The sequence below is a fragment of the Poromitra crassiceps genome (assembly GCF_964638095.1).
Source record: "Poromitra crassiceps genome assembly, chromosome: 8".
In the NCBI taxonomy this organism is placed as follows: Eukaryota; Metazoa; Chordata; class Actinopteri; order Beryciformes; family Melamphaidae; genus Poromitra; species Poromitra crassiceps.
Window position 1 is genome coordinate 59,364,738 of NC_139629.1, and position 22,483 is coordinate 59,387,220.

Here is a 22,483-nt window from a genome sequence, read left to right on the forward strand (position 1 = left end):
AAAAAGGTCATGAAATTATTGCACTGTTCTTCTGTGGTATGAGTGTGCGTGGAGGATTGCGGCTTGAGGAACTGATTGATGGTGGAAAATAACTGCTTGGAGTTGCCAGGGCTATTGTTAATAATGTTGGAGTAAAATTGGGCACGAGCGGTGCTGAGGGCTTTGGAGTAGGCTTTCTGGTGGTCTTTATAGGCCAATTTGTGTACAGTGAGACCAGAGGCTTTGAGGCGCCGCTCGAGGACACAAATGCAGTGCAGTACACGCTCCAGAACCAATACTTCCGGCGCCGCTGCCGAAGAAGGCTGTGTTTCTGAGCTAAAAACTTTGGCACTTCCATGTGAATAATGGCTCGGTATTGGAAACTGTGTATATTGATAGCGTGTATATCGCGTGAAGCCATTGGAGCCGACCTCCCAGTGGTTAGAGGACCCGCGCATCCGAGACTCTGAAGGAAGAATGAGTGATGAGTCTCGCGCTAGCTAGCTGGCTGCTAGCTGGCCGCTAGCTGCTCCGGTATGCCTAGCTTTTAGGTGATAGCTCAAACTCGATGTACTTCGGTGATATTTTAATTACGTTTTACACAAGGTGCAAACTACTGTTGACTTGTCCACTGTGTCATTTGGGAGATTTTTAAAGTAAAACGAGCCATTTAGAAGCATATTGCTGTCTTTCTCTTCCATGCCTGCATAGGCAGGAGACAGGAAACGGTTGCGACCGGCTTGACTACAAGTAAGGGTGCGACGAAGGGACAAAATAGCGGCATGCGATTAACGCGATAAAAAAAAAATAACGCGTTATGGTCGGCCCCTAGTCGCATTGCGATTAACGCGTTAACGCTGACAGCCCTAATATATATATATATTAACGCGTTATCAATATATAATATATATATATATATATATATATATATATATATATATATACGGTATATATATATATATATATATATACACTGTATATTCATATACTGTATGTGTATATATATATATATATATACCCATATTAAATGTTGAATGTGGATGCCTTTATCTTCAGTGTGCGTGCGTACAAACATATATACATATATAGCCCTCACTGCTACTTAGCTTAGCACTAATGGCAGTCTATGGTACTTTTGCCTACTCCCATTCAATAGCCCAAAATACACATTCCAACAGCGCCAGAAACACTCACATGTACATGTTGTGACTCGTGTACTCACCATGCAAAAAACTGTCATTTTAGAAGTAAAGCCACACACCGAGAACCAGAGCATGTGAGCGGAGTGGAGCTGTGATAATTACCGCTCCTCACTCACGGAGCGCCACTCCAGCGCTCACGGCCGCTCCCAGCCACTCCGCTCCAGACCGCTCCCCGCTCGATACAGATTTCACCTGCTTGCACTCACCGCTCCGCTCCGCTCAAAAGGATAAAAAAGATAAAAAGGCCAGGGTGTTTTAATTTGCGTTTAAATGCCTGGGCAATGGGCATTGCTCACTACAAATAACATGAGCTCAGCATAGTCGGCTGCATGTTCGTTTCTCTTCCTTCTCGTCTCGCAGCAGCTGGCAAGAAAATAGTGGGCGTGCACATGGCCAAGCACCGATGCATTCTGGTTCGAACATGTTGTGATCGAAACTGGAGCGGAACTGACCGGGTGATCGGTGCCGCTCCAACTTTCGCTCCGGTACCACTCTGGTCCCCGCTCACCGCTCAAGCCAAAATCCCCCCGCTCCGCTCCCTGCTCGCTCCATGCTCCACTCCGCTCACATGCTCTGCCGAGAACTAACAAAGAGTAACCGAACTTCAAAGAGTAACCAAAGTTACTTCCTCCTTTGCGCCTCATAGCAAACGAGGAAGTAACTTTGGTTACTCTTTTGGGGGGAGGGTGCGCATGCGCGCGTGTGTGCGTGTGTGTGTGTGTGTGTGTGTGTGTGTGTGTGTGCGTGTGTGTGTGTTTGTGCGTGACCTGTCAGGACCCCCATGGTAAGGTAGAGCAGCTCCAGGCTGGGGCTGAAGGAGCTGAGCAGGAGGCCAGTGGAGGAGAGCAGGCCGCCCAGCATGACGGCCACCCGGGATGACCAGCGCACTGAGACCAGGCTGCCCAGAGGAGCTGCACACACACATACATGCATACACAATTTTTTTTTCTTTATTTGGATTTTTGATTAAGACACATAATCATATCAAAATCCTAATGTATCTCAGAGTGAGAATGCAATGCTGGGATTTGTGTCTTGGAAACGATGGAGTTTGTGACTTTCCTATTGCAATGCAATAGGAACATGACCACAACATAAGCACACCAGCAAGCTGTAAAACATTCATGGAGAGCTGACAGTGTCTTTTTCAAATATTATGGTACCTGTAGCTGCCTATGATGACGAATACAGAACACGATTTAACCAGATGTTTTGCACTTATCAGTCCAGCTATTTGGAGTCCATGCACACACATATTCCGCATGTGTCCTAGACTGCCAAAGATTAAGTATTGGACTCAAGGATGAACTGATTAGATTTTGGTGGTCAAAGATCAAAGTTCAAGGTCACTATGACCTCACGTACGGCATTTCCAAGATCGTTGATACGATATCTCAGGAACGGCTTGACAGAATTTCTTCCAATTTGGCTCAAACGTCAACTTGGACTCAAGGATGAACTAATTAGATTTTGGTGGTCAAAGGTCAAGGTCACTGTGACCTCTCGAATGCCATTTTCAAGCTCATTAACGCGATATCTCAGGAACGCCTTTACGGAATTTCTTCAAATTTGCCTCAAACATCCACTTGGACTCCAGGATGAACTGATTGCATTTTGCATTTTTCTATATAGAAAAATGACCCGACTTCTCTCTCGGTCTATGTCTTAAATAAGCACTTTCCAAATGAGTTTATTGTCTGAAAAAACTATTTCAAGTATTTTTCATGCTCTCATGGTCTCCGTTTTCTAAATTATGACCCCATTTTGAGTGAAATCACGATAAATACATTGGATAAATAAGAACAGTAATACTTCCAACCAGTAGAGGCAGCAATGTGCTGCAAGGCATATCTGCCAGAAAGCTGCAGAAGAAGAAGAAGCTCGGCAGATAGCTCGCTAGCAGATTAGCAAGTCGAATTTAGCAAACTATCAGAAACATTATTTGTATGATGTTTTAATAATGTTAGTAGACACATGTAACAATATAGGTCCCCCCGTTGTGAGGTCAGTTTAAAATAACGCATATTTCGAAATTTGATATACTTTATGGAGGCTTAATAGCAGCTAATAGGCTGGGCTGGAGTATTTTCTTTTTTGGTGTTTGACGCGAAAGGACGATGGGGGAGAAGGAAGACAGAATGGCTAGACAACATCAGAGACTGGAGAGTAGGGATGGGTAACCCAGGTAATGGATAACCCGAAACCCAAAAATCAATAAGGTCCGACCTTATCGATACTGTTATCGAGTAGCGGCCGTTGGTCCAAATTTCCACCCGCCGGTCTTTCCCCTCTCGGATCTGTGCGCTGAATTCGCTGTCAAGCGCCCTGAGGCTGTCACTGACTCAAGCCTGTGTGCTGCCCTGCCATGCAGTGAGTGACTGTCTAAATAACACGATTAATTAAGGCTTGAATCACGTGCATCATGCGTGACGCGACACGCCCCCTGTTCACTGATCATTTGATCATTCATTTAATTTGGTTGCGAACTTGCGTGACAGACCAGTCGACAGTGACACAGGAGGAAGCAACAGGATGCTGAATGCGTTAAATGATCAAAAGCTTGGATACCCTTCACCAAAGCGAAAGACACACCTGAAGCCAAATGCCACCCAAGGTATGCATTGTGCACGGACGCCAGGCAGTGATGAAAGTTCCTTGTGCCATGCGTCCTGCTCTGTGACACGTCATGACATGTACCGTTGTCCGACCATATTAGGAGGGCAGGTGGTAATGTAGCCACGGTATAGAGTCTAATATATACCTAATATATACAATCAATGCTCTATACTATAGAGCATTGATTGTATTAGGTATAGAGGCTAGTCTACCCAGTGTGGATATTCAATGTGTATTCCGTAAAAAAAAAAAAAGAAGCCCAAATAGTTTGCAGTGCACAATAAATGTGTTTTCACAGCAATATAAAATTGAGAGAGGGAATTATGACCTGTTTAACTCCTAACAGCTTGTTATATGTCAGGAGGCAGCAGGGTGTGTGTCTTGTTTGTCTCTCTCCCTCTGTGTTCCCCCTTCCCTGAGTGTTTCTGTACAGTGGGTGGAGTTTCTGCACCTGGCACCTGGGCTCTGCAGCACGGCTGGCAGCTATATACTAATCATCAGACTCCTGCTTAAATACCCCGGCTCTTCCACCGCTCATCGTCAGATTGTTCAGTCACCTACGCTACGTGGTAGCTATTCCCAGCTCTGAGCCAAATTCTCTTTTGATTATCTCTCTCGAGTTTTTCCTTGTTTTTTTTTCCTGTGGACTGTTTTTGACGCCTGCCTCTCCTCCTGTGTTCAGGTCATATGGATCCTCTCCCTGCTGTCAGCTGTGAGCAGAGTCCCGGGTTCGTCTCAGTCTTCACCTGCTGTCACTCTCTGCCACTGCCTGCCTGCCTGCCGCTCACTCCAGCCAATCCAGTTTTCAATCAACTCTGTTAAACTTGGAAGCTGTCTCTGCGTCTGCTCTTGGGTCCAAAATCCTTAAACTGTAACATTATAGGCTATAAAAAAAGTACTAATGCCAAGATTTTTTTTCAATCAAAGCAAATATTTAAATTAAAATACAACCATTAATTTCACAATAGTTGTTTCCACTGGTTCAGTATCAGTACTGATATCATTTGATGTCATTTACCACCCCTTAACTTGATATCATTTACCACCCCAGTAGAGATCGATTTGATAACCTATACCACCCCTAATTTACTCCTCAAACTCACATATTATTATATATTATATTCTATTGGTTTCTGTTATGTGACCAGCCAGCCTCTTTCTTTAAATCATTTGCTACTTGGTCAGTTTCTTCATTTTTGGTTAAAATAAGCATTTGAATAATTGTGCAACCTGCCTGGTGTCCTAAAAATGTTCTGGTCTTCGGTTGAGCCATATTTCATGTGTTGAAGACCGTAACAGTTTCAATGCACCAAATGGCTTCACCCCACATTATTAAATGGTCCCCTCCACAGTTAGTGACAGGGTGTTTCACACCCCAGTTGACAGTCTCACACCCCAGTTAACAGGCAGAGTTAAGAAAAGCACGGTGGGAACACATTTAGGGAAGTAGTTGTCAGCCTACCAGACAGTAATAAGCAACTTGCGGCCCGGGGACTAAGGGCAGGCAGAGTGCAGGGTGGCACGCGGCCATCTCCTGATAGTTTTTATTGTGTAATAAGAATCTGATTCACAATGATAACTAATGTGAAATAAAGTTTGGCTGAGCTCCAGTTAACTTGTCAAACACTGCTGTCCAACAGCTATAATTGGTTTAATTTCATTGGTTTTCATTATCATTATTCATATTTATGAATTACATATTATTATTATTTTTCATTTTTATTATTCATTATTATTATTCACTTATTATTATTATTGTTTGTCCCTGACTGCTTTTTCTATTATTCTTTATTATTAATCATCTATTATTTTTATTATTATTACTCATTTATTATTATTATTATTATCATTATTATTGTTATTATTATCTTTATTATTGTTGTTGTTGTTGCTAATTAATATTCCATCTATTTTGATGTATTGCATTAAGATGAAATTTGCCTGTGTGCTGACAGACCCAAAGACTCTTTGACCTCGTCAGCCCACAAGGCCTCAGTCAACTGAAGTGCATGCTGAGAGGAGTATTTTGAAAGTTGTCGTTTAACACCTCCAGATAGAAAGAGGCTGTATTCAGACTTATTGGTGGTTCAGTGGTAGAATTCTTGCCTGCCACGCGGCGGCGGCGGCGATTAGGCCCGGGTTCGGATCATGGCCAATGCACCATGCTGTAAGGTCATGAACTTGTGTCTCTTTTACAGTTAGACGATCTTCAGTCGTAATGTTTAATAAATTGCAACATATTGCCATAATTGTTTCTGTATTAACAAATGACGCGATGTATGAATATTGTGTGCAATTTGTGTCTTTCTTTTCAAACAGCAACAAACAAATGCAAATGTTTAGCATAGTGAATCATCTTAAATGATTAAAGCAGTATTTCTGAGTAATGTTAATAAAAGGCAAAATTTGCTGGCTAGCTTGTAGAAACTGTAAGGTCACATGTTTTTGAATTCAGGAGGCCTAAATGGGGTAACATTTAAGTTACGTGGAGGTTTGTTCAGAAACTTTAGTCAAAAGCCTGTTTATTCCCTAATACCACCCTCTCTGAAGCATGAAGGACCAGTCGCAAAATGTTGCAAATGTGCTGAAATATTGCTGAATAAGGGAATTTAAGGGGTATTTGTTTATCTGTTTATTTGTCTGTCTGTCTGCCTGTGTGTGTGTGTGTATGTGTGTGTGTGTGTGTGTGTGTATGTGTGTGTGTGTGTGTGTGTGTGTATGTGTGTGTGTGTGTGTATATGTGTGTGTATATGTGTGTGTGTGTGTGTGTATGTGTGTGTGTGTGTGTGTGTGTATATGTGTGTGTGTGTGTGTGTGTGTGTGTGTGTGTATGTGTGTGTGTGTGTGTGTGTGTATGCGTACGTGTCTGTCTATGTGTGTCTGTGTGTGTGTGTGTGTTTGTCTGTCTGTCTGTCTGTGAATGCAGGGGAAGTGTTACATACAGTTTGAACTGTTTCTTTTTTGATAGAAGTATTTCCTGTCATAGAGTGTCTCCCCAAAAACAGGAATGTCCTTTTAAGGCAGCTAAATAAAATCCCCCATAAAGCAATCGGACACAAAAAGCAGAAGTATCAACCGTTCCAGAAAGGTATGAAAACTCAAAGAGGAACTCCCCAGAGAATCTCCCGAAGATGCTGATAGCCGGTGACTCCTTTGCAGACTCATCCAGCCGACGCCTCTACTAAGACATTCTCCCAGCTGAAATCGTATTGTATTACTTGACCTGCTCTGTATTTTTGTATGCAATTTAATTCTATATAAATAACATTTATATATCAGATTGTTGTCAATAACTGGTTCTTATCTGTCTGAATTCAAAATTGGGCCACGCCTGAACAGGTTGTGTGGGCTCCGGCTCATACAAGGATAACATCTCTAAAAACCTTCTGACTGTTGAACCTTTTTGCACTTGTGTTAAGCTGTGCTAGGAGGATTGGAAAACCATTTTCCATCAAATTGGTAACCCCGGACGTGATGTGATCAGACAGAGACCAGCTTGACTTTCTGACCAGCATTCTAGAACCAGTGGTGTAGCAAGTCCTGGGACAACTATAACAAAGGTAAGCAGATGACCTTTTTAATAGAATAATCTGCAATTGGATATGACAAAATATTGCTACAATCTACTGAATTCATCAAATGCTGTAATATTAAACCAAATCTAGGAAACAATACAGAAGCGGTCAGACACGTTTTAATTTAGTGAGGCTGCGGCCAAGACCGACAAAAGCGCGTGTTAGGAAAATATTTTCGAGACCACTGACCTATAGGTTAGAGTCCTATCGTTTAGTGTTATAGGTTAGAGTCCTATCGTTTAGTGTTATAGGTTGGAGTCCTACCGTTTAGTGTTATAGGTTGGAGTCCTATCGTTTAGTGTTATAGGTTGGAGTCGTACCGTTTAGTGTTATAGGTTGGAGTCCTATCGTTTAGTGTTATAGGTTGGAGTCCTATCGTTTAGTGTTATAGGTTGGAGTCCTATCGTTTAGTGTTATAGGTTGGAGTCCTATCGTTTAGTGTTATAGGTTGGAGACCTTCCAGGTCGCGTTCCCTGGAAAAGTACCAAGGCTATTTCTGAGATTACCAGAGTTTTATTACAAAGTGTGGGGAGGGTCGCTCTTCATAAGAGGCCAATTGGCAAAAATACAAGGAATTGTATTTATCTCTGAAGAGTTGTTTGCTGTGGAAAATTGTGTGGGGGGAGATATTATTGTAGTGATCTGATTCCTGTTTGACTTAAAACACATACAGAGTTGGGATTATAACCCCCAGCGGCTTGGCGCGATAAAAACTATTTTTATCGTAGAAGCTTCCAGGCCGGACTTTCGTATGTGGGCATGTGACCAGTCAAGCATGTGAACTGATCACCCGTGGCAAATTGTATGTTTTATTAGAGGGAGGACCGTGTATTTTGAGAGTGCTGTTTTCTAACCTGTTAATCCCTAAGCCTATTTTTCAGCTCACCTGCCGAAAATGACATGCCCGAACTGAATGGAGTATATCTCCACAACTACAGGGTATTTTCTGAAAATTATTTTTTTCAAAAGCTAGCCAACACCTGTGAGATTGCTGTAGAAGTGTCAGAATCAATTACAAAAGTACTGTCTCAGAGTAAAATCAGTTGGAACATGGCAAAAAATTAAAAATTCAAGCTCCGCCTAAAAAAAACAACACTATTTTGGATGAAAAGCACCTGAAAATCATGGGTTGGTAGCCAAATTATTCTATGGAGCAGTAGACTAATATCTTATGAGTGCTTGTATCAAAGGAAATCCTTAGAAAGTGAACCAGAGCAATTTTACAGATGATTTACTACATGTAGGCCCAGGCGGACCTGATCTGGGCACATTTTGGGCATCATGGTGCCATTTGAGTTTTCTATGGTAGAAGACTGAAATACCTTTTTTTTCTCCTATTTACATATCACTATAGGTACTCAGTTAATATGCGTTATGGTTTGGATAACCCTCAAGCCTTATATCTGTATTTTTACTCTGTGAAATGCATCAAAAGGGCTTCTTCAATTTGCCTGCAAAGCCTGGGGCGATACGCAGAGGGATATCTCGGGACCCCATTGGCCTATTTCGATGATTGACACCTCTATGGAAGCGTCAGAGCCAATAGAATCGACGTGAACTGAAATAATTTACGTCAGGCAGTTTTTTCAGGAAATGCTGTCGACTGAACCCAAAGCTCGTCTATTCTGTGAAGATGACCACTCCATGTAAAATCCTCCATATGGCTTTGTAAACACGATGACTGTAAAAAAACAACGCTTTAAGATGATGAAGAGGCATTAGGAGTAGCAATTAGTAGCGTTTTTATGAAGTCAAACACAACTTTTGATTGGAAAACGGCAAAGGTAAGACATAACTTGTAGTTTTATCTGTAAAACGTTAAACACTTTTTTGCTGTTCTTTGACAGCCTACTGAGTGAGTTTTCATCTCTCAGAGACGAGCTATACCTCTTTGGAAAGAGGAGACTCCGAGCTTTCGAAAGCCGCCTCGTTTGGAGAGAAAATATTCACTCACAAAAACAAATCACCACATAAACGCAGGCATGCACTGTTTTCTTGTTTTTGCTACATGGTGATATTGTTGCTTGGGGTTGGAATTATTTTTCGTTTGAATACAAATGCTTGTCAGAGTTTTGTAGCCACGTTTCTTCCCGACATTTTGGTGTGCTGTACGTCTCCCTGCCTGCTTCCTAAGCTGCTATAGAGAGTCATTTGTGAGAGATGACAAGGGCTCAGCCCGCCGGCGGGCCCGCTAGGGGGGAAGAGGCTAAAGGGAACTGAGCTGAGCTAAGTGTGAACACCCAGCCCTGTGGCGTAACAAGATTTAACTTGCTGTAGAAACGTCCGCTGGATTATCTCAGATCACACCTGTACAGGAAATACATGAGATGAGTGCAAAGAACTAACTTAATACAGGAGATCACAATTTGTAACAAAGATTATCCATAAGTTACCTAGGCTGGGGCAAGTTTATTATTGGCTATATAATTAGAAACATAAAGCCGGCATCCATAGGAGCGGTTTTGCTATAGAAAACACCAAAAACAAATTATTCTATTTAGGGAGAATGGATATAATTGATCCATAATTATAGGACAGCATTTCATATACACCAGAGAGGGGTAAATAAATTGTTAAATTAGCCACACACCTTGATTTGTAAAGCAAGCGCTATCCCATGGTGAGATATTTCCATCGTAAAGGTGTTTAAATTAGTTTTTCTAACCAAGACAAAGGTGTATGAAGATTGTATAACTGTAAACACATGTTATACAGTTGTGGCGAATAAAAGTTAAAGGGTGAAGGATTTATACAAGAAAGTATAGTATCAAGAGTATACCTATTAATAAAATAGGATTGGAAAATGGTAAAACCAACGTCAACATTTGGAGAGAAATGGGCCGCGATAGTTAAGTGTGTGCTGTTGTCGACCACAATGAAAGAACGGAAAGAATTAGGTGAACAATTAGAAAATCTTAAGTTACTGCACCAGAAGAGGGGTGATTTCCCAGGGGAGATGGGAATAGGAGAGATTGATCAGATCATAAGAAGGATCTGTAAGGAGAAAGGTGACATTAAATTAGAAAGTATCACCAAAGCTGAGTGCGCAGGCATATTCACCAGGAGAGGTTTAAACAAAAAAGCCGCCACTCAAACAGACATTCATGCTCTGTATTTAAAAGTGTTAATGGCCCACGAAGCCGTAAAAAACCAGGGGGAACCACTCCCCGCACTAGATGCAGATCTAGTAGAAAAATTTAGAGAAAAAATGGCTGAAGAAGAGCGCAGGCTCAGGGGAGGCATGTATCCATCCATTTCTGGGTTCTCGCCTCCCCCGTATGAGACAGGGGTTCAGGCCCCTCTGGTGTCATTCGTAGGACAATTAGAAGTATCAGGCCAAATGGAAGTGACACTGGAGGAAGAGGAGGAAAGGGAGCGAGTCCAGCGAGACAGGGAAGCACTTGCCTCAGCGGTGCTGAATGAAAGCTCAGCGGTGCTGGATGAAAGCAAAAGGCGCCTGATAAAACAGATAGAACGCCAGCGGAAGGCAGTGATAGAAGAGATATCTGTCTTGGCGGGCCAGATGAAAGAGGGGGTAGAGGGAAACCTGGAGGAAGGTAGAGCAATGTCCGCAACACTCCCCACAGAGACAGGAATCTATAGCCCCAACCTAACATCAACAAAAAAGAAGGTAAAGCACAGCCCCCCAGTCAGAAGTTCATTCTCTTTGGACTACCAATCTCAGGCATCAGACAGAGAGGATAGAAGAAGGGAGGATGAACTCAGAAGAGAGGCAGCAGAATATGAGGAAGAAAGGAGGGCCAGGATAGTATATGAGAGAAACAAGGACGGGGGAATGGGAGAAAGTGATGATGAAGACCCAGAACAGAGGGAGGAAGGAGCAGTAGGAGGTACAGGAGGAGAAGAAAGAGAGTGGAGGACAGATGATGAGGGAGAAGAGGAAGAGCATGAAGTGAAACTTATAGGATTTATGAAGAGAAGGCCACTTAAAAATAAAGTAGGAAACACTCACCGCCGCTGGTTTGCACCAGATCACCCAATGACGTTAAGAAAGAAAAGGGAGAGAAGGCCAGCTGGAAGTGAGCAAAAAGGAGAAGGGGGGGGATTCATGGGACCACTAGTAGTGAACGCACAACACCCAGGGGGAAAATTGATTTACACCCCGTGGGCACTACAAGATCTGAGTCTGCTAGTGAGTGCGCTGCCCAGCCTGAGGCAAGGGGCAATTCCCTGGTTGAGAGAGCTGGAAAGGAAAACTGCAGCCTCGCCTTTAGCTATGGCGGACATGCGAGCTCTGGTAATACAATGTACCGGAACAGGGGATCTCCAGCAGATAGAGCGTAGTGCGCAGTCCACATTAATCGCTGATGATGCAGCATTCGGCGCGTGGAGACAACGCTGGGGAATTGCTCTCCGTGAAAAATTCCCGACTACCACAATGTCCGCGGTAGTAATGTTCGAAACCAAAACCAACGAGTCACCTGAAGACTATATAGCCAGAATTAAAGAGAATTGGGAAGCTCAAACAGGAATGAGTCTCACGCACGACGGGCAGAGTGCCACCATGTTCAGAGGACAGGTGCTAACTAACCTGCCAACCCAAATTAGAGATAAAATGGAGAGCGTGCCCGCTCTCCACAAACAGGAATTTGGCATTTGGGAGGATCATTTGTTACATTTCTTAAAAGAGGCTAAAAAAACAGCCATGAGAGACCAGAGCGATTTAAAGGAGATGCAGACCAGGCTACTTAAAATGCAGCTCAAAAATGAGGAACTAAAGGCCACTGAAACCAAAAAGGGGAAGAAAAACGCAGACAGTGGGGAAAAAGACCGGACACCTGAGTCAATGATGTGGCAGCAGCAGTCAAATTATCAGAAGCCGCCACCAAGGCAAATGGGAAATAGATGGGGAAATGGAAATAACACCCACGTCCAATATAGAGGAGGTTATCAGGGAGTGGGTCCTAACGGGGGAGGTGGTATCCCAGTGGGGACAGCATGTTTCAACTGTGGAAAAGGGGGACACTGGCAAAGAGATTGCCTAGAGCCCCCAAAGCCACGAGGGGGATATCAAGGACAAAACAGAGGATATCCAGGGTATCAGCAACAAGGTCAGCAACAAGGGCAGAACAATCAAGGGGGCCCAGCTCAATATAGGGGTCCCCCTCAAGGATCAGGCCCGAGACCCCAGAACAATGCTCCTGACAATGGACCTGCCCCACAAATGTGGCAGGGACAATATTGAGACGCCCCGAGAGTCAGTGAGGGAACCATGGGAGATCCCCTAATTCCAGTCAACGTCCAAGGGACAAAATTAATGTTCATGGTGGATACTGGAGCAAGATACTCCACTCTGAAAGAAGGAATAGATCAAAGTGTTCTCTCACAAGATGCAACTTCGGTAATAGGATTCTCGGGACAAGCCGAAAAAATGACAATGACCATTCCCCTACAGGTCAAAATAGGAAAACAAAGTTTCAGTCACAAATTCTTGCACGCGCCTAAATGCCCAGTCAACCTGATGGGCAGAGACATTTTGATCCAAATGGGAGCTACCGTACTGTGCTCGGGAGACGGTTTAGCTATCAAGTTCAAAGACGGACATAAAATTCAATGTGCTGCTCACCAAGGATACAATCGCCAACTGATACTGTCGGATAATAACACTGTTACTCCGAACGAGGTGGATATTTACTGGGGACTGATTCAGCGAGAGATCCCTGAAACAGTTGGCATGTTGTCCACCTACCATGAGTGGAAGACCTGGATAGCCCAGGTCTCCAAAGAGCCATATATCCCCGTAAAAGACCCATTTCATGTTACCCTATTCTATGACAGAGACGAGGATGAAGGATATAAAGAAGACTTCCAAAACAGAATGGAAGGTACCGTGTGGGACATTAGGTCCCCCGGAATTCTCATAGGAAAAGAGGGCGTTGCAGCCATGGTTGCTCTCAGAGAGGACCAAATAGGATGGTACAATCACTCTGACACTGCTCAGCCTCATATGTCGATCCTATTAAACCCAGGACACGAAGCAAGGGATTTAGGGCCCATGGTAAAGAGACTCTGGCTGGGAACGCATGATTGGGAATGGTGTCCGGAAACAAAACTTGTCAGATACTCCCCCTCTGAAGACGCTTACATGCTGGTAATTCCAATGTCTGATACAATGGAAATGCAGCATCAGCTGATAGGTAGAGACCATGGTAGAGAGAAAACTGACCACCCCGAAACGGGTCAGATGATGGCTACCATACCGGATGAGGTGTGGTCCAAAGGGCCAACAGATGTGGGAAAATGTTTCACCCCACCAGTAGAGTTCAAATTGAACTTCGAACGACCCATACATCAGAGGCAGTATCCCCTTAAACAGGAGAGTGAAGATGGGATAACAGATACCATAACAGGACTAATTGAATCAGGAGTCCTGGAAAGGTCCACTTCAAAATGGAACACACCGATCCTGCCAGTGCCAAAGCCCAATACTGACAAATACAGAATGGTCCATGACCTCAGGAAAATAAATGACATAACCAGCACGAAAGTACTACCGGTACCAAACCCGTATGCGGCCCTGTCCAAAGTGACCCCAGCACACAAATACTTCACGGTGATAGATTTAGCAAATGCGTTTTTCTGTCTTCCACTGGCCAATGAGCTGCGTGACGTATTTTCGTTCACCTTTAAAGGAGAACAATGGAGGTACACCAGGATGCCTCAGGGTTTTGTCTTATCGCCAGGCATATTCAACCACACCCTGAGAAAAATATTGGACCCCATAGAAGTACCTCAAGGCACAATATTGATACAATATGTGGATGATATATTGATTGCCTCGCCAACAGCGGAATCCTGTCTGGATTTCACTCAAAATGTCCTAGTCCATTTGGGGGAACACGGTTTCAAAGTGAGCAAAAATAAGTTACAGTGTTGTAGGAGCACTGTAACTTTTCTAGGACGAGAGGTATCTCAGAATGCCTCAGCAGTATCGCCAGGCCAACTCAAATCCATCAAGGATCACGCCCGACCCGAAACGGTAAAAGAGATGCTATCTTTCCTGGGTCTCACAGGATATAGCAGAAATTATGTAGCATCCTATACAGAGAAAATAGCCCTATTAAGAGCCATGGTCACTGAACAAGGGTCCAGGAATCTGAAAAATAGGCTAAATTGGACCACGGAAACTGAACAACAGTTCATTAGTCTAAAACAGGAAATGTCCTGCATAACGGCACTCGCTGTCCCAGACTATGGAACAACGTTCTATCTGGATGTGTCAGAGAACGGAGGATTGATAAGCGCCGTTCTGTTCCAAAAGAACCAACAGGGAAGACAGACTCTGATGTACTACAGTTCCACATTAGACACCACAGAAAAAGGGGAACCAGCATGCACGAGGTATGCGGCAGGCGTGGCAAAAGCTATAAGCAAAACGGCCCACCTGGTACAACACCACCCTCTTGTGGTATTGACAACTCACGGAGTGGCGGCTTATGTGGCCTCTAGCGCGTTCACCATGTCCGGTCTAAGACAGACACGTTTAGAGAAAATCCTGCATGAAGACAATCTAACGTTCGTTCACGATGGAGTAAATATGGCCGATAATATGAGAGGTATGCCGATGCACTGCTGTGAGGAGAGGGTGGCTGGGGAGGTAAAAATCAGAAAAGATCTGGAGAATGAGCCTCTAAAAGAGGGAAAGGTACTGTACACCGATGGATGTTGCTACAGAGACCACACAGAAGGCCTGAAAGCAGGATATGCAGTAGTGACTGAGGAAGAGGACAGACCAGGCCAGTACAGACTAGTGAAAGGAGGACGTATCTTGAACCATCCCTCAGCACAGAAAGCAGAATTAGTAGCCGTAAAGGAAGCGTTAGAACAAGCTGAGGGAGAGGATGTAACGATATACACCGATTCTGCCTACTCCCATGGAACCTGCAACTATGAGTTAGCTAGGTGGTTTAGGAATGGATTCAAAACGGCCTCAGGCACCCCAGTGAAGCACCAACAGGTAATAGAAGATTTAGCTCTTGCACTTATGAAGCCCCACAGAGTAGCAATAGTTAAATGCAAAGGCCATGACCCAGGCAACTCAAGTGTAGCCAAAGGAAATGATGCAGCTGATAAGGCTGCGAAACAGCAGACAGGATATGCTGATTCAGTGCAAGGGATCTTGCAGGCATCAAATGACACCCCACCCCCACAGCATACATGCTCAGAAAATGATTTGATAAACCTACAGGAAAAAGCAGGGGCCTATGAAAAGAACAGGTGGTTAAACAAAGGAGCCACCCGGGTAGGAAAACTGTGGAGAGCTCATGATGGGAGAATGGTTTTGCCCGCAGGATTGGCCCATATGCTAATCAAGGAAGCACATGGGATGGAACATGTAGGAAAAGCCCTAACATTGGCAAAACTGACTCAATGGTGGCACCCTGACTTGAACAGCCTGGTAATAGAGTTCCTGGCAACATGCAAAATTTGTAGAGAATACAATCCCAAACCAACAATCAAGCCAAACATGGGATCTTTCCCAGTCCCTACAGCACCATTTCAGGAAATAGTCATCGACTATACTGACATGGGAACCCAACAAAGAGTTCAAGGATACAGATATCTGCTAGTAATAGTAGATACGTTCACCAAATGGGTGAATGCTATCCCGGCCAAAAGGGAAGACTCTAAGACAGTGTGCAAATACTTGATCAATCATCATGTGCCAATGCACGGCTTTCCCCAGGTGGTGAGATCAGATAATGGCTCTCATTTTAAGAATGAGGATTTGCAGACTGTGGAGAAAGCATTAGGCATCACTCACAAATTCGGCTCGGTTTACCATCCACAGAGCCAGGGACAGGCGGAGGTCACTAACCGGATCTTAAAAGACAAGATGGCCAAGATACAAGCTGACAGCAAATTGACATGGGTACAAGCTCTACCTATAGCTCTCAAAACACTGAGAGAATCATGCAATCCTAGCACAGGTTATTCCCCATATGAGCTTCTCACAGGAAGGGCATTCCCAAGCCCTGCTAACATAGACAATAGTGTTAGTGTGTTGGACCTAGGATCCATTGACCACCAAGAGTACTACCAATCGCTAACTGCATTGGTAGCCTCTATCTCGTTTCAGGCAACGGAGAAAAGAACCAGAGAATCTAAGCCACAGGACACACCCCACGTGAAAGAAGGAGATTGGGTGTATGTAAAGGTGTGTAAAGGAGATACGTGGTATCATGTTAATCAGTGCACAAGAGCTGATGCCCCAGAAAGAAATCTAGCAGAAACCAGAAATGATATCATATTATCTCAGGATCTAGATGATGATGCCCAGACAGACCCTAAGACCCCAGAGGGCCCGGAGACAGCGGCTGCTGTTTATGGTGAATGAACCGATTAAATTGGTGATCAGTTTCCTGGTGTTCCTGACCATGTACCTCTCGATCATAGTGGCGGTACAGGCCATGGAACACAGAGAGCTGATTACCACAGATGACGCAATGCCAACTATAACCACTACCCACTCTGACAAATCGACCAATCTGACTAACACCCCGGACACACCCTGGTTTCCTGACCCTGGTGACCCTGACCCGTCCCCTGGACCAAACGTCACGGCTAAAAGCCTAAATAGACGACGAAGGGCATTTGGCCCGGGTTACAAGAACTTGAGAACAAAGAGGTACCCGACTTTGACTTTCACCCCAGGACTAACCCAATCCAAGGACCTTGACATCTGTGCAGTGCTAGACTGCAAAGGGGGAAAGACCGTCTACATATGTAGGGTGCCCAGGGATAGAGTCAGGTCCAGGAGCGACAACTGGTGCTCCAATAGGGAAAGCATCATCACCAACACGGGGAGAGACTGGGAGGGAGCGAAAGAGGCTGATATGAAGGGAAGGTTAGTTATCACCCATACCAACACTACCACCAGGAAAGTGACGGTACGACTAACGGACCCCAGCATCTCAGACATAGGGCTCTATGTTTTGGGAGAAAGCACCTGGGGTAACCCTTTAGGGAGGTTTAGGATAGAGGTAACCACCAACCAGACCCTGACTGAGGACTCACTAACACCTACCCCACCTGCCCCGGGGACGATGGCCCCCACCATGACTGATGCCGGTACCATAACACTCCCGACTGCTCAGCCTACCGCTGACATGACTGGTGCCGGTACCATAACACTCCCGACTGCTCAGCCTACCGCTGAAACCTCTGCCTCCCGCACCATAGGTGCTCTCGCCTCGTCTACTATGACCCCACCTTGGTCTAATGCTACACACGCTCTAACGGTCACAACCCAGTCGCCCATTCCACCCCCGGTAATAGTTTGGAAGGCCCCGATAGGACCTGAACGACAGACGCAATTGGAATTCCCAAAAGCTGGAGAGGCACATTATCCTATGACTCACATGATATTTACTATGGGAGTCACAGGAACCATTGAAATTGATGCGTGCAGATTGGTTGCCTGTGGGGATGGGGAAGGGAGACAGGCTGGGATATCAAAAAGCAGCGTTTATGTGTGTGTTAGACCAGTGGCCACGGGACGTGGATCAAATTGTGAAGAATGGAAGTGGACGTTTATTAATTCTGAGGGCGCAGATTTGGGTCGGGGGCTCGTGAAAGCCAACAAGAATCGGTTGCGACACCGATTCTCCGTTAAAAGAGGAAGATCACTGGCCAAATGCCAAAATCAACATTGCAACCCTCTATATATCACCCTGAAAGATCCCCATGTCTCTGACTCAGGAACATATGTAATAGGAATGAATGTCGTAGGAACTGATCCATTGCACATCTTTAAATTATCAGTCATAGTCCCCACGATAGGGTATAAACCTCCACCGCCTGCCATTTTGGCCACGGACGACACAAAATATAAGTTATCTGATATAATTAGGATAGAAACAGGCTATGTCAACACAAATGCCTGGATGAATAGAATGGAGGCCCAAGGAAAGCTGGCGAACAACGGGACTGATTGTGTCATTTGTTCTTCAGCCAGACCAACTCTATTAACGGTTCCCTCGGTGTTCACGACCTCAGGAGATGTTTTCCAAACTGGCCCCAGATCCATGCTTTGTGTACTAAATCTGCACCAAGCCTCCAACCCAGACAAGAAATGCCGGCCACTAGATAAATATTTCCCAATGACTAATAAGAATGCCATTCCACCCATTTTCACCCCTCTCCCTGCCAACCACACCTGTATTACTAGGGTAGGGACAGTACCAATGGGACACCTGGGTAAAGGATGGTGTGGTAGGACCTATAATTTCACAACCATGGACAAGTACAAGGAATTCCCCATAGCCAGAGCGGATTTGTGGTGGTACTGTGGTGCCCATATTTTATATAGCACCATGCCAAAAGACTGGGGAGGCACTTGTACCATTATCTCCCTGATAGCTCCCATCACAGTCACCCCTATGACCGCTGAGGAAATAGAAGCCACGGTAGAAAGATATACCCCTTTGCTATCAATGTCCCGTAGCAGAAGAAGTTTTGACTGGGGATCCCACGAGGATCCTACATATATAGACGCTATAGGGGTCCCCAGAGGAGTACCGGATGAATTCAAATTAGTGGATCAAATTAAAGCAGGGTTTGAATCAGTTTTTTGCTGGTGGTGTACGATTAATAAAAATGTTGATAGAATCAATTACGTGCATTACAATGTCCAGATGCTGAGTAACATAACAAGAGATGCGATAAAAGGGATTGCTGAGGAGCTACATGCTAACTCACTAATGACTTACCAAACAAGAGTGGCTGTAGACATGTTGTTGGCTGAAAGCGGAGGAGTTTGTGCCATGTTTGGAAGTCGATGCTGCACCTTCATTCCAAACAACACTGCTCCGGATGGATCAGTGTCTAGGGCCTTGGCGGGACTCATAGCCCTGTCCAATCGGATGAAGGCGCATTCAGGTGTCACCAATCCATTTAATGATTTCATGGAGAGCTGGTTTGGTAAATGGAAACATATGATCTCAGTAATAGTAATCTCTCTTATTGTTGCTGTATCTGTGATTGTAATGTGTGGTTGCTGTTTCATCCCCTGCATAAGAGCATTGCTGTTGAGATGCATCACCGCGGCGGTCCAGGGCCGGGACGAGGTGATACAGGCCCACGATATGCCATTGTTGGACCCGCCAGAACGCCCTGAGTTGCCGCCGCGGTGGGACGGGATGTGATATCATTTGATGTCATTTACCACCCCTTAACTTGATATCATTTACCACCCCAGTAGAGATCGATTTGATAACCTATACCACCCCTAATTTACTCCTCAAACTCACATATTATTATATATTATATTCTATTGGTTTCTGTTATGTGACCAGCCAGCCTCTTTCTTTAAATCATTTGCTACTTGGTCAGTTTCTTCATTTTTGGTTAAAATAAGCATTTGAATAATTGTGCAACCTGCCTGGTGTCCTAAAAATGTTCTGGTCTTCGGTTGAGCCATATTTCATGTGTTGAAGACCGTAACAGTTTCAATGCACCAAATGGCTTCACCCCACATTATTAAATGGTCCCCTCCACAGTTAGTGACAGGGTGTTTCACACCCCAGTTGACACTCTCACACCCCAGTTAACAGGCAGAGTTAAGAAAAGCACGGTGGGAACACATTTAGGGAAGTAGTTGTCAGCCTACCAGACAGTAATAAGCAACTTGCGGCCCGGGGACTAAGGGCAGGCAGAGTGCAGGGTGGCACGCGGCCATCTCCTGATAGTTTTTATTGTGTAATAAGAATCTGATTCACAATGATAACTAATGTGAAATAAAGTTTGGCTGAGCTCCAGTTAACTTGTCAAACACTGCTGTCCAACAGCTATAATTGGTTTCATTTCATTGGTTTTCATTATCATTATTCATATTTATGAATTACATATTATTATTATTTTTCATTTTTATTATTCATTATTATTATTCACTTATTATTATTATTGTTTGTCCCTGACTGCTTTTTCTATTATTCTTTATTATTAATCATCTATTATTTTTATTATTATTACTCATTTATTATTATTATTATTATCATTATTATTGTTATTATTATCTTTATTATTGTTGTTGTTGCTAATTAATATTCCATCTATTTTGATGTATTGCATTAAGATGAAATTTGCCTGTGTGCTGACAGACCCAAAGACTCTTTGACCTCGTCAGCCCACAAGGCCTCAGTCAACTGAAGTGCATGCTGAGAGGAGTATTTTGAAAGTTGTCGTTTAACACCTCCAGATAGAAAGAGGCTGTATTCAGACTTATTGGTGGTTCAGTGGTAGAATTCTTGCCTGCCACGCGGCGGCGGCGGCGATTAGGCCCGGGTTCGGATCATGGCCAATGCACCATGCTGTAAGGTCATGAACTTGTGTCTCTTTTACAGTTAGACGATCTTCAGTCGTAATGTTTAATAAATTGCAACATATTGCCATAATTGTTTCTGTATTAACAAATGACGCGATGTATGAATATTGTGTGCAATTTGTGTCTTTCTTTTCAAACAGCAACAAACAAATGCAAATGTTTAGCATAGTGAATCATCTTAAATGATTAAAGCAGTATTTCTGAGTAATGTTAATAAAAGGCAAAATTTGCTGGCTAGCTTGTAGAAACTGTAAGGTCACATGTTTTTGAATTCAGGAGGCCTAAATGGGGTAACATTTAAGTTACGTGGAGGTTTGTTCAGAAACTTTAGTCAAAAGCCTGTTTATTCCCTAATACCACCCTCTCTGAAGCATGAAGGACCAGTCGCAAAATGTTGCAAATGTGCTGAAATATTGCTGAATAAGGGAATTTAAGGGGTATTTGTTTATCTGTTTATTTGTCTGTCTGTCTGCCTGTGTGTGTGTGTGTATGTGTGTGTGTGTGTGTATGTGTGTGTGTGTGTGTGTGTATGTGTATGTGTGTGTATGTGTGTGTGTGTGTGTATATGTGTGTGTATATGTGTGTGTGTGTGTGTATGTGTGTGTGTGTGTGTGTGTGTGTGTATATGTGTGTGTGTGTGTGTGTGTGTGTGTATGTGTGTGTGTGTGTGTGTGTGTATGCGTACGTGTCTGTCTATGTGTAGAGCACATCTTGAAAAGTCTGGAAACAAATCATAGTGGTGTAAGGATAACAGTTACTCTGCTGATATTATTTTACTACTTGCATGATGTGGGCCCTATTCCTTTTCAAATAAATGCACAGCAACAGCATCAGCAGTTTTTGTTTATTGGAGGCGAAGCTAATCCTTCTGTTCAGAAATAAAACTGTCACAGACTCACAGTTAAAGCAGCTATGAGCAACTTTTTCGATTGTTATTAAACAGTATAAATGTAATATCAATGCATCACATCTTACCTCTAATAGTAGACGAGACCAACGCAGAGTAGTCTCGCTTGAAGCCCGAGTGAATCGGCCAGTGTTAGTCTGTCTGTGGCCAGGGAAGATCAGGAAGTGAAATGAAACGGTTTGCAGCAGCCACTTCGGCCATAACCACAAAATAACTTCCAAAAACCTGTTAGAATATAACGAGAGATGTTTGCGAGAGTATGCGTGGCGTTCACATTGTTTATGCTATGTTGCTATGTTGCGGGGCGGCTTTAGCTCAGGAGGTAGAGCGGGTCGGCCAATGACACAAGGGTTGGCGGCTCGATCCCCGCTCCCTCCCAGCTGCTGTCGTTGTGTCCTTGGGCAAGACACTTCACCCTCCTTGCCTTGTATGAATGTAGACATGAATGATGGTGGTCGGAGGGGCCGTTGAGCGCCGATGTGTGGCTGCCACGCTTTCGAACCACCAAACACGAATGGTGTGAACGAATAATGATTCTGTGAAGCGCTTTGAGCACTTGGAAAGGCGCTATATAAATCCAATCATTATTTATTTATTATTATTATAGGCAGCGCGAACGGGTGAAGGCAGGCAGCTGCGTTTCACTTCCGGGTTTCACTTCCGTGTTTATCCGGTCCGGCGGTAAGGAGAGAGAGAGAGAGAGAGCCCCCTGTTGACGCGAGTTTAGACAGACACAGACTTAATAATCATCTAAGGGAGCAATCTCCGATTCACACGGCTTTGGTCTCAGCTACTATTATAGGTAAGATGTGATGCATCAATATTGTAATTATACTGTTTAATAACAATCGAAAAAGTT

General features: G+C 44.0%; 1 protein-coding gene across 1 annotated transcript in view; it reads right to left on the reverse strand.

Moving 5' to 3' along the window:
• LOC310780822 (monocarboxylate transporter 12-B-like) overlaps positions 1–22,483 on the reverse strand; it is a gene marked incomplete at both ends in the record, with an annotated part of 210,061 nt that overhangs the window by 149,964 nt on the left and 37,614 nt on the right. The window contains one exon of the mRNA XM_083641319.1: positions 1,949–2,092. Within this exon, the coding sequence (XP_083497445.1) occupies positions 1,949–2,092 (144 nt within the window). The remainder of the gene's footprint in view (positions 1–1,948; positions 2,093–22,483) is intronic.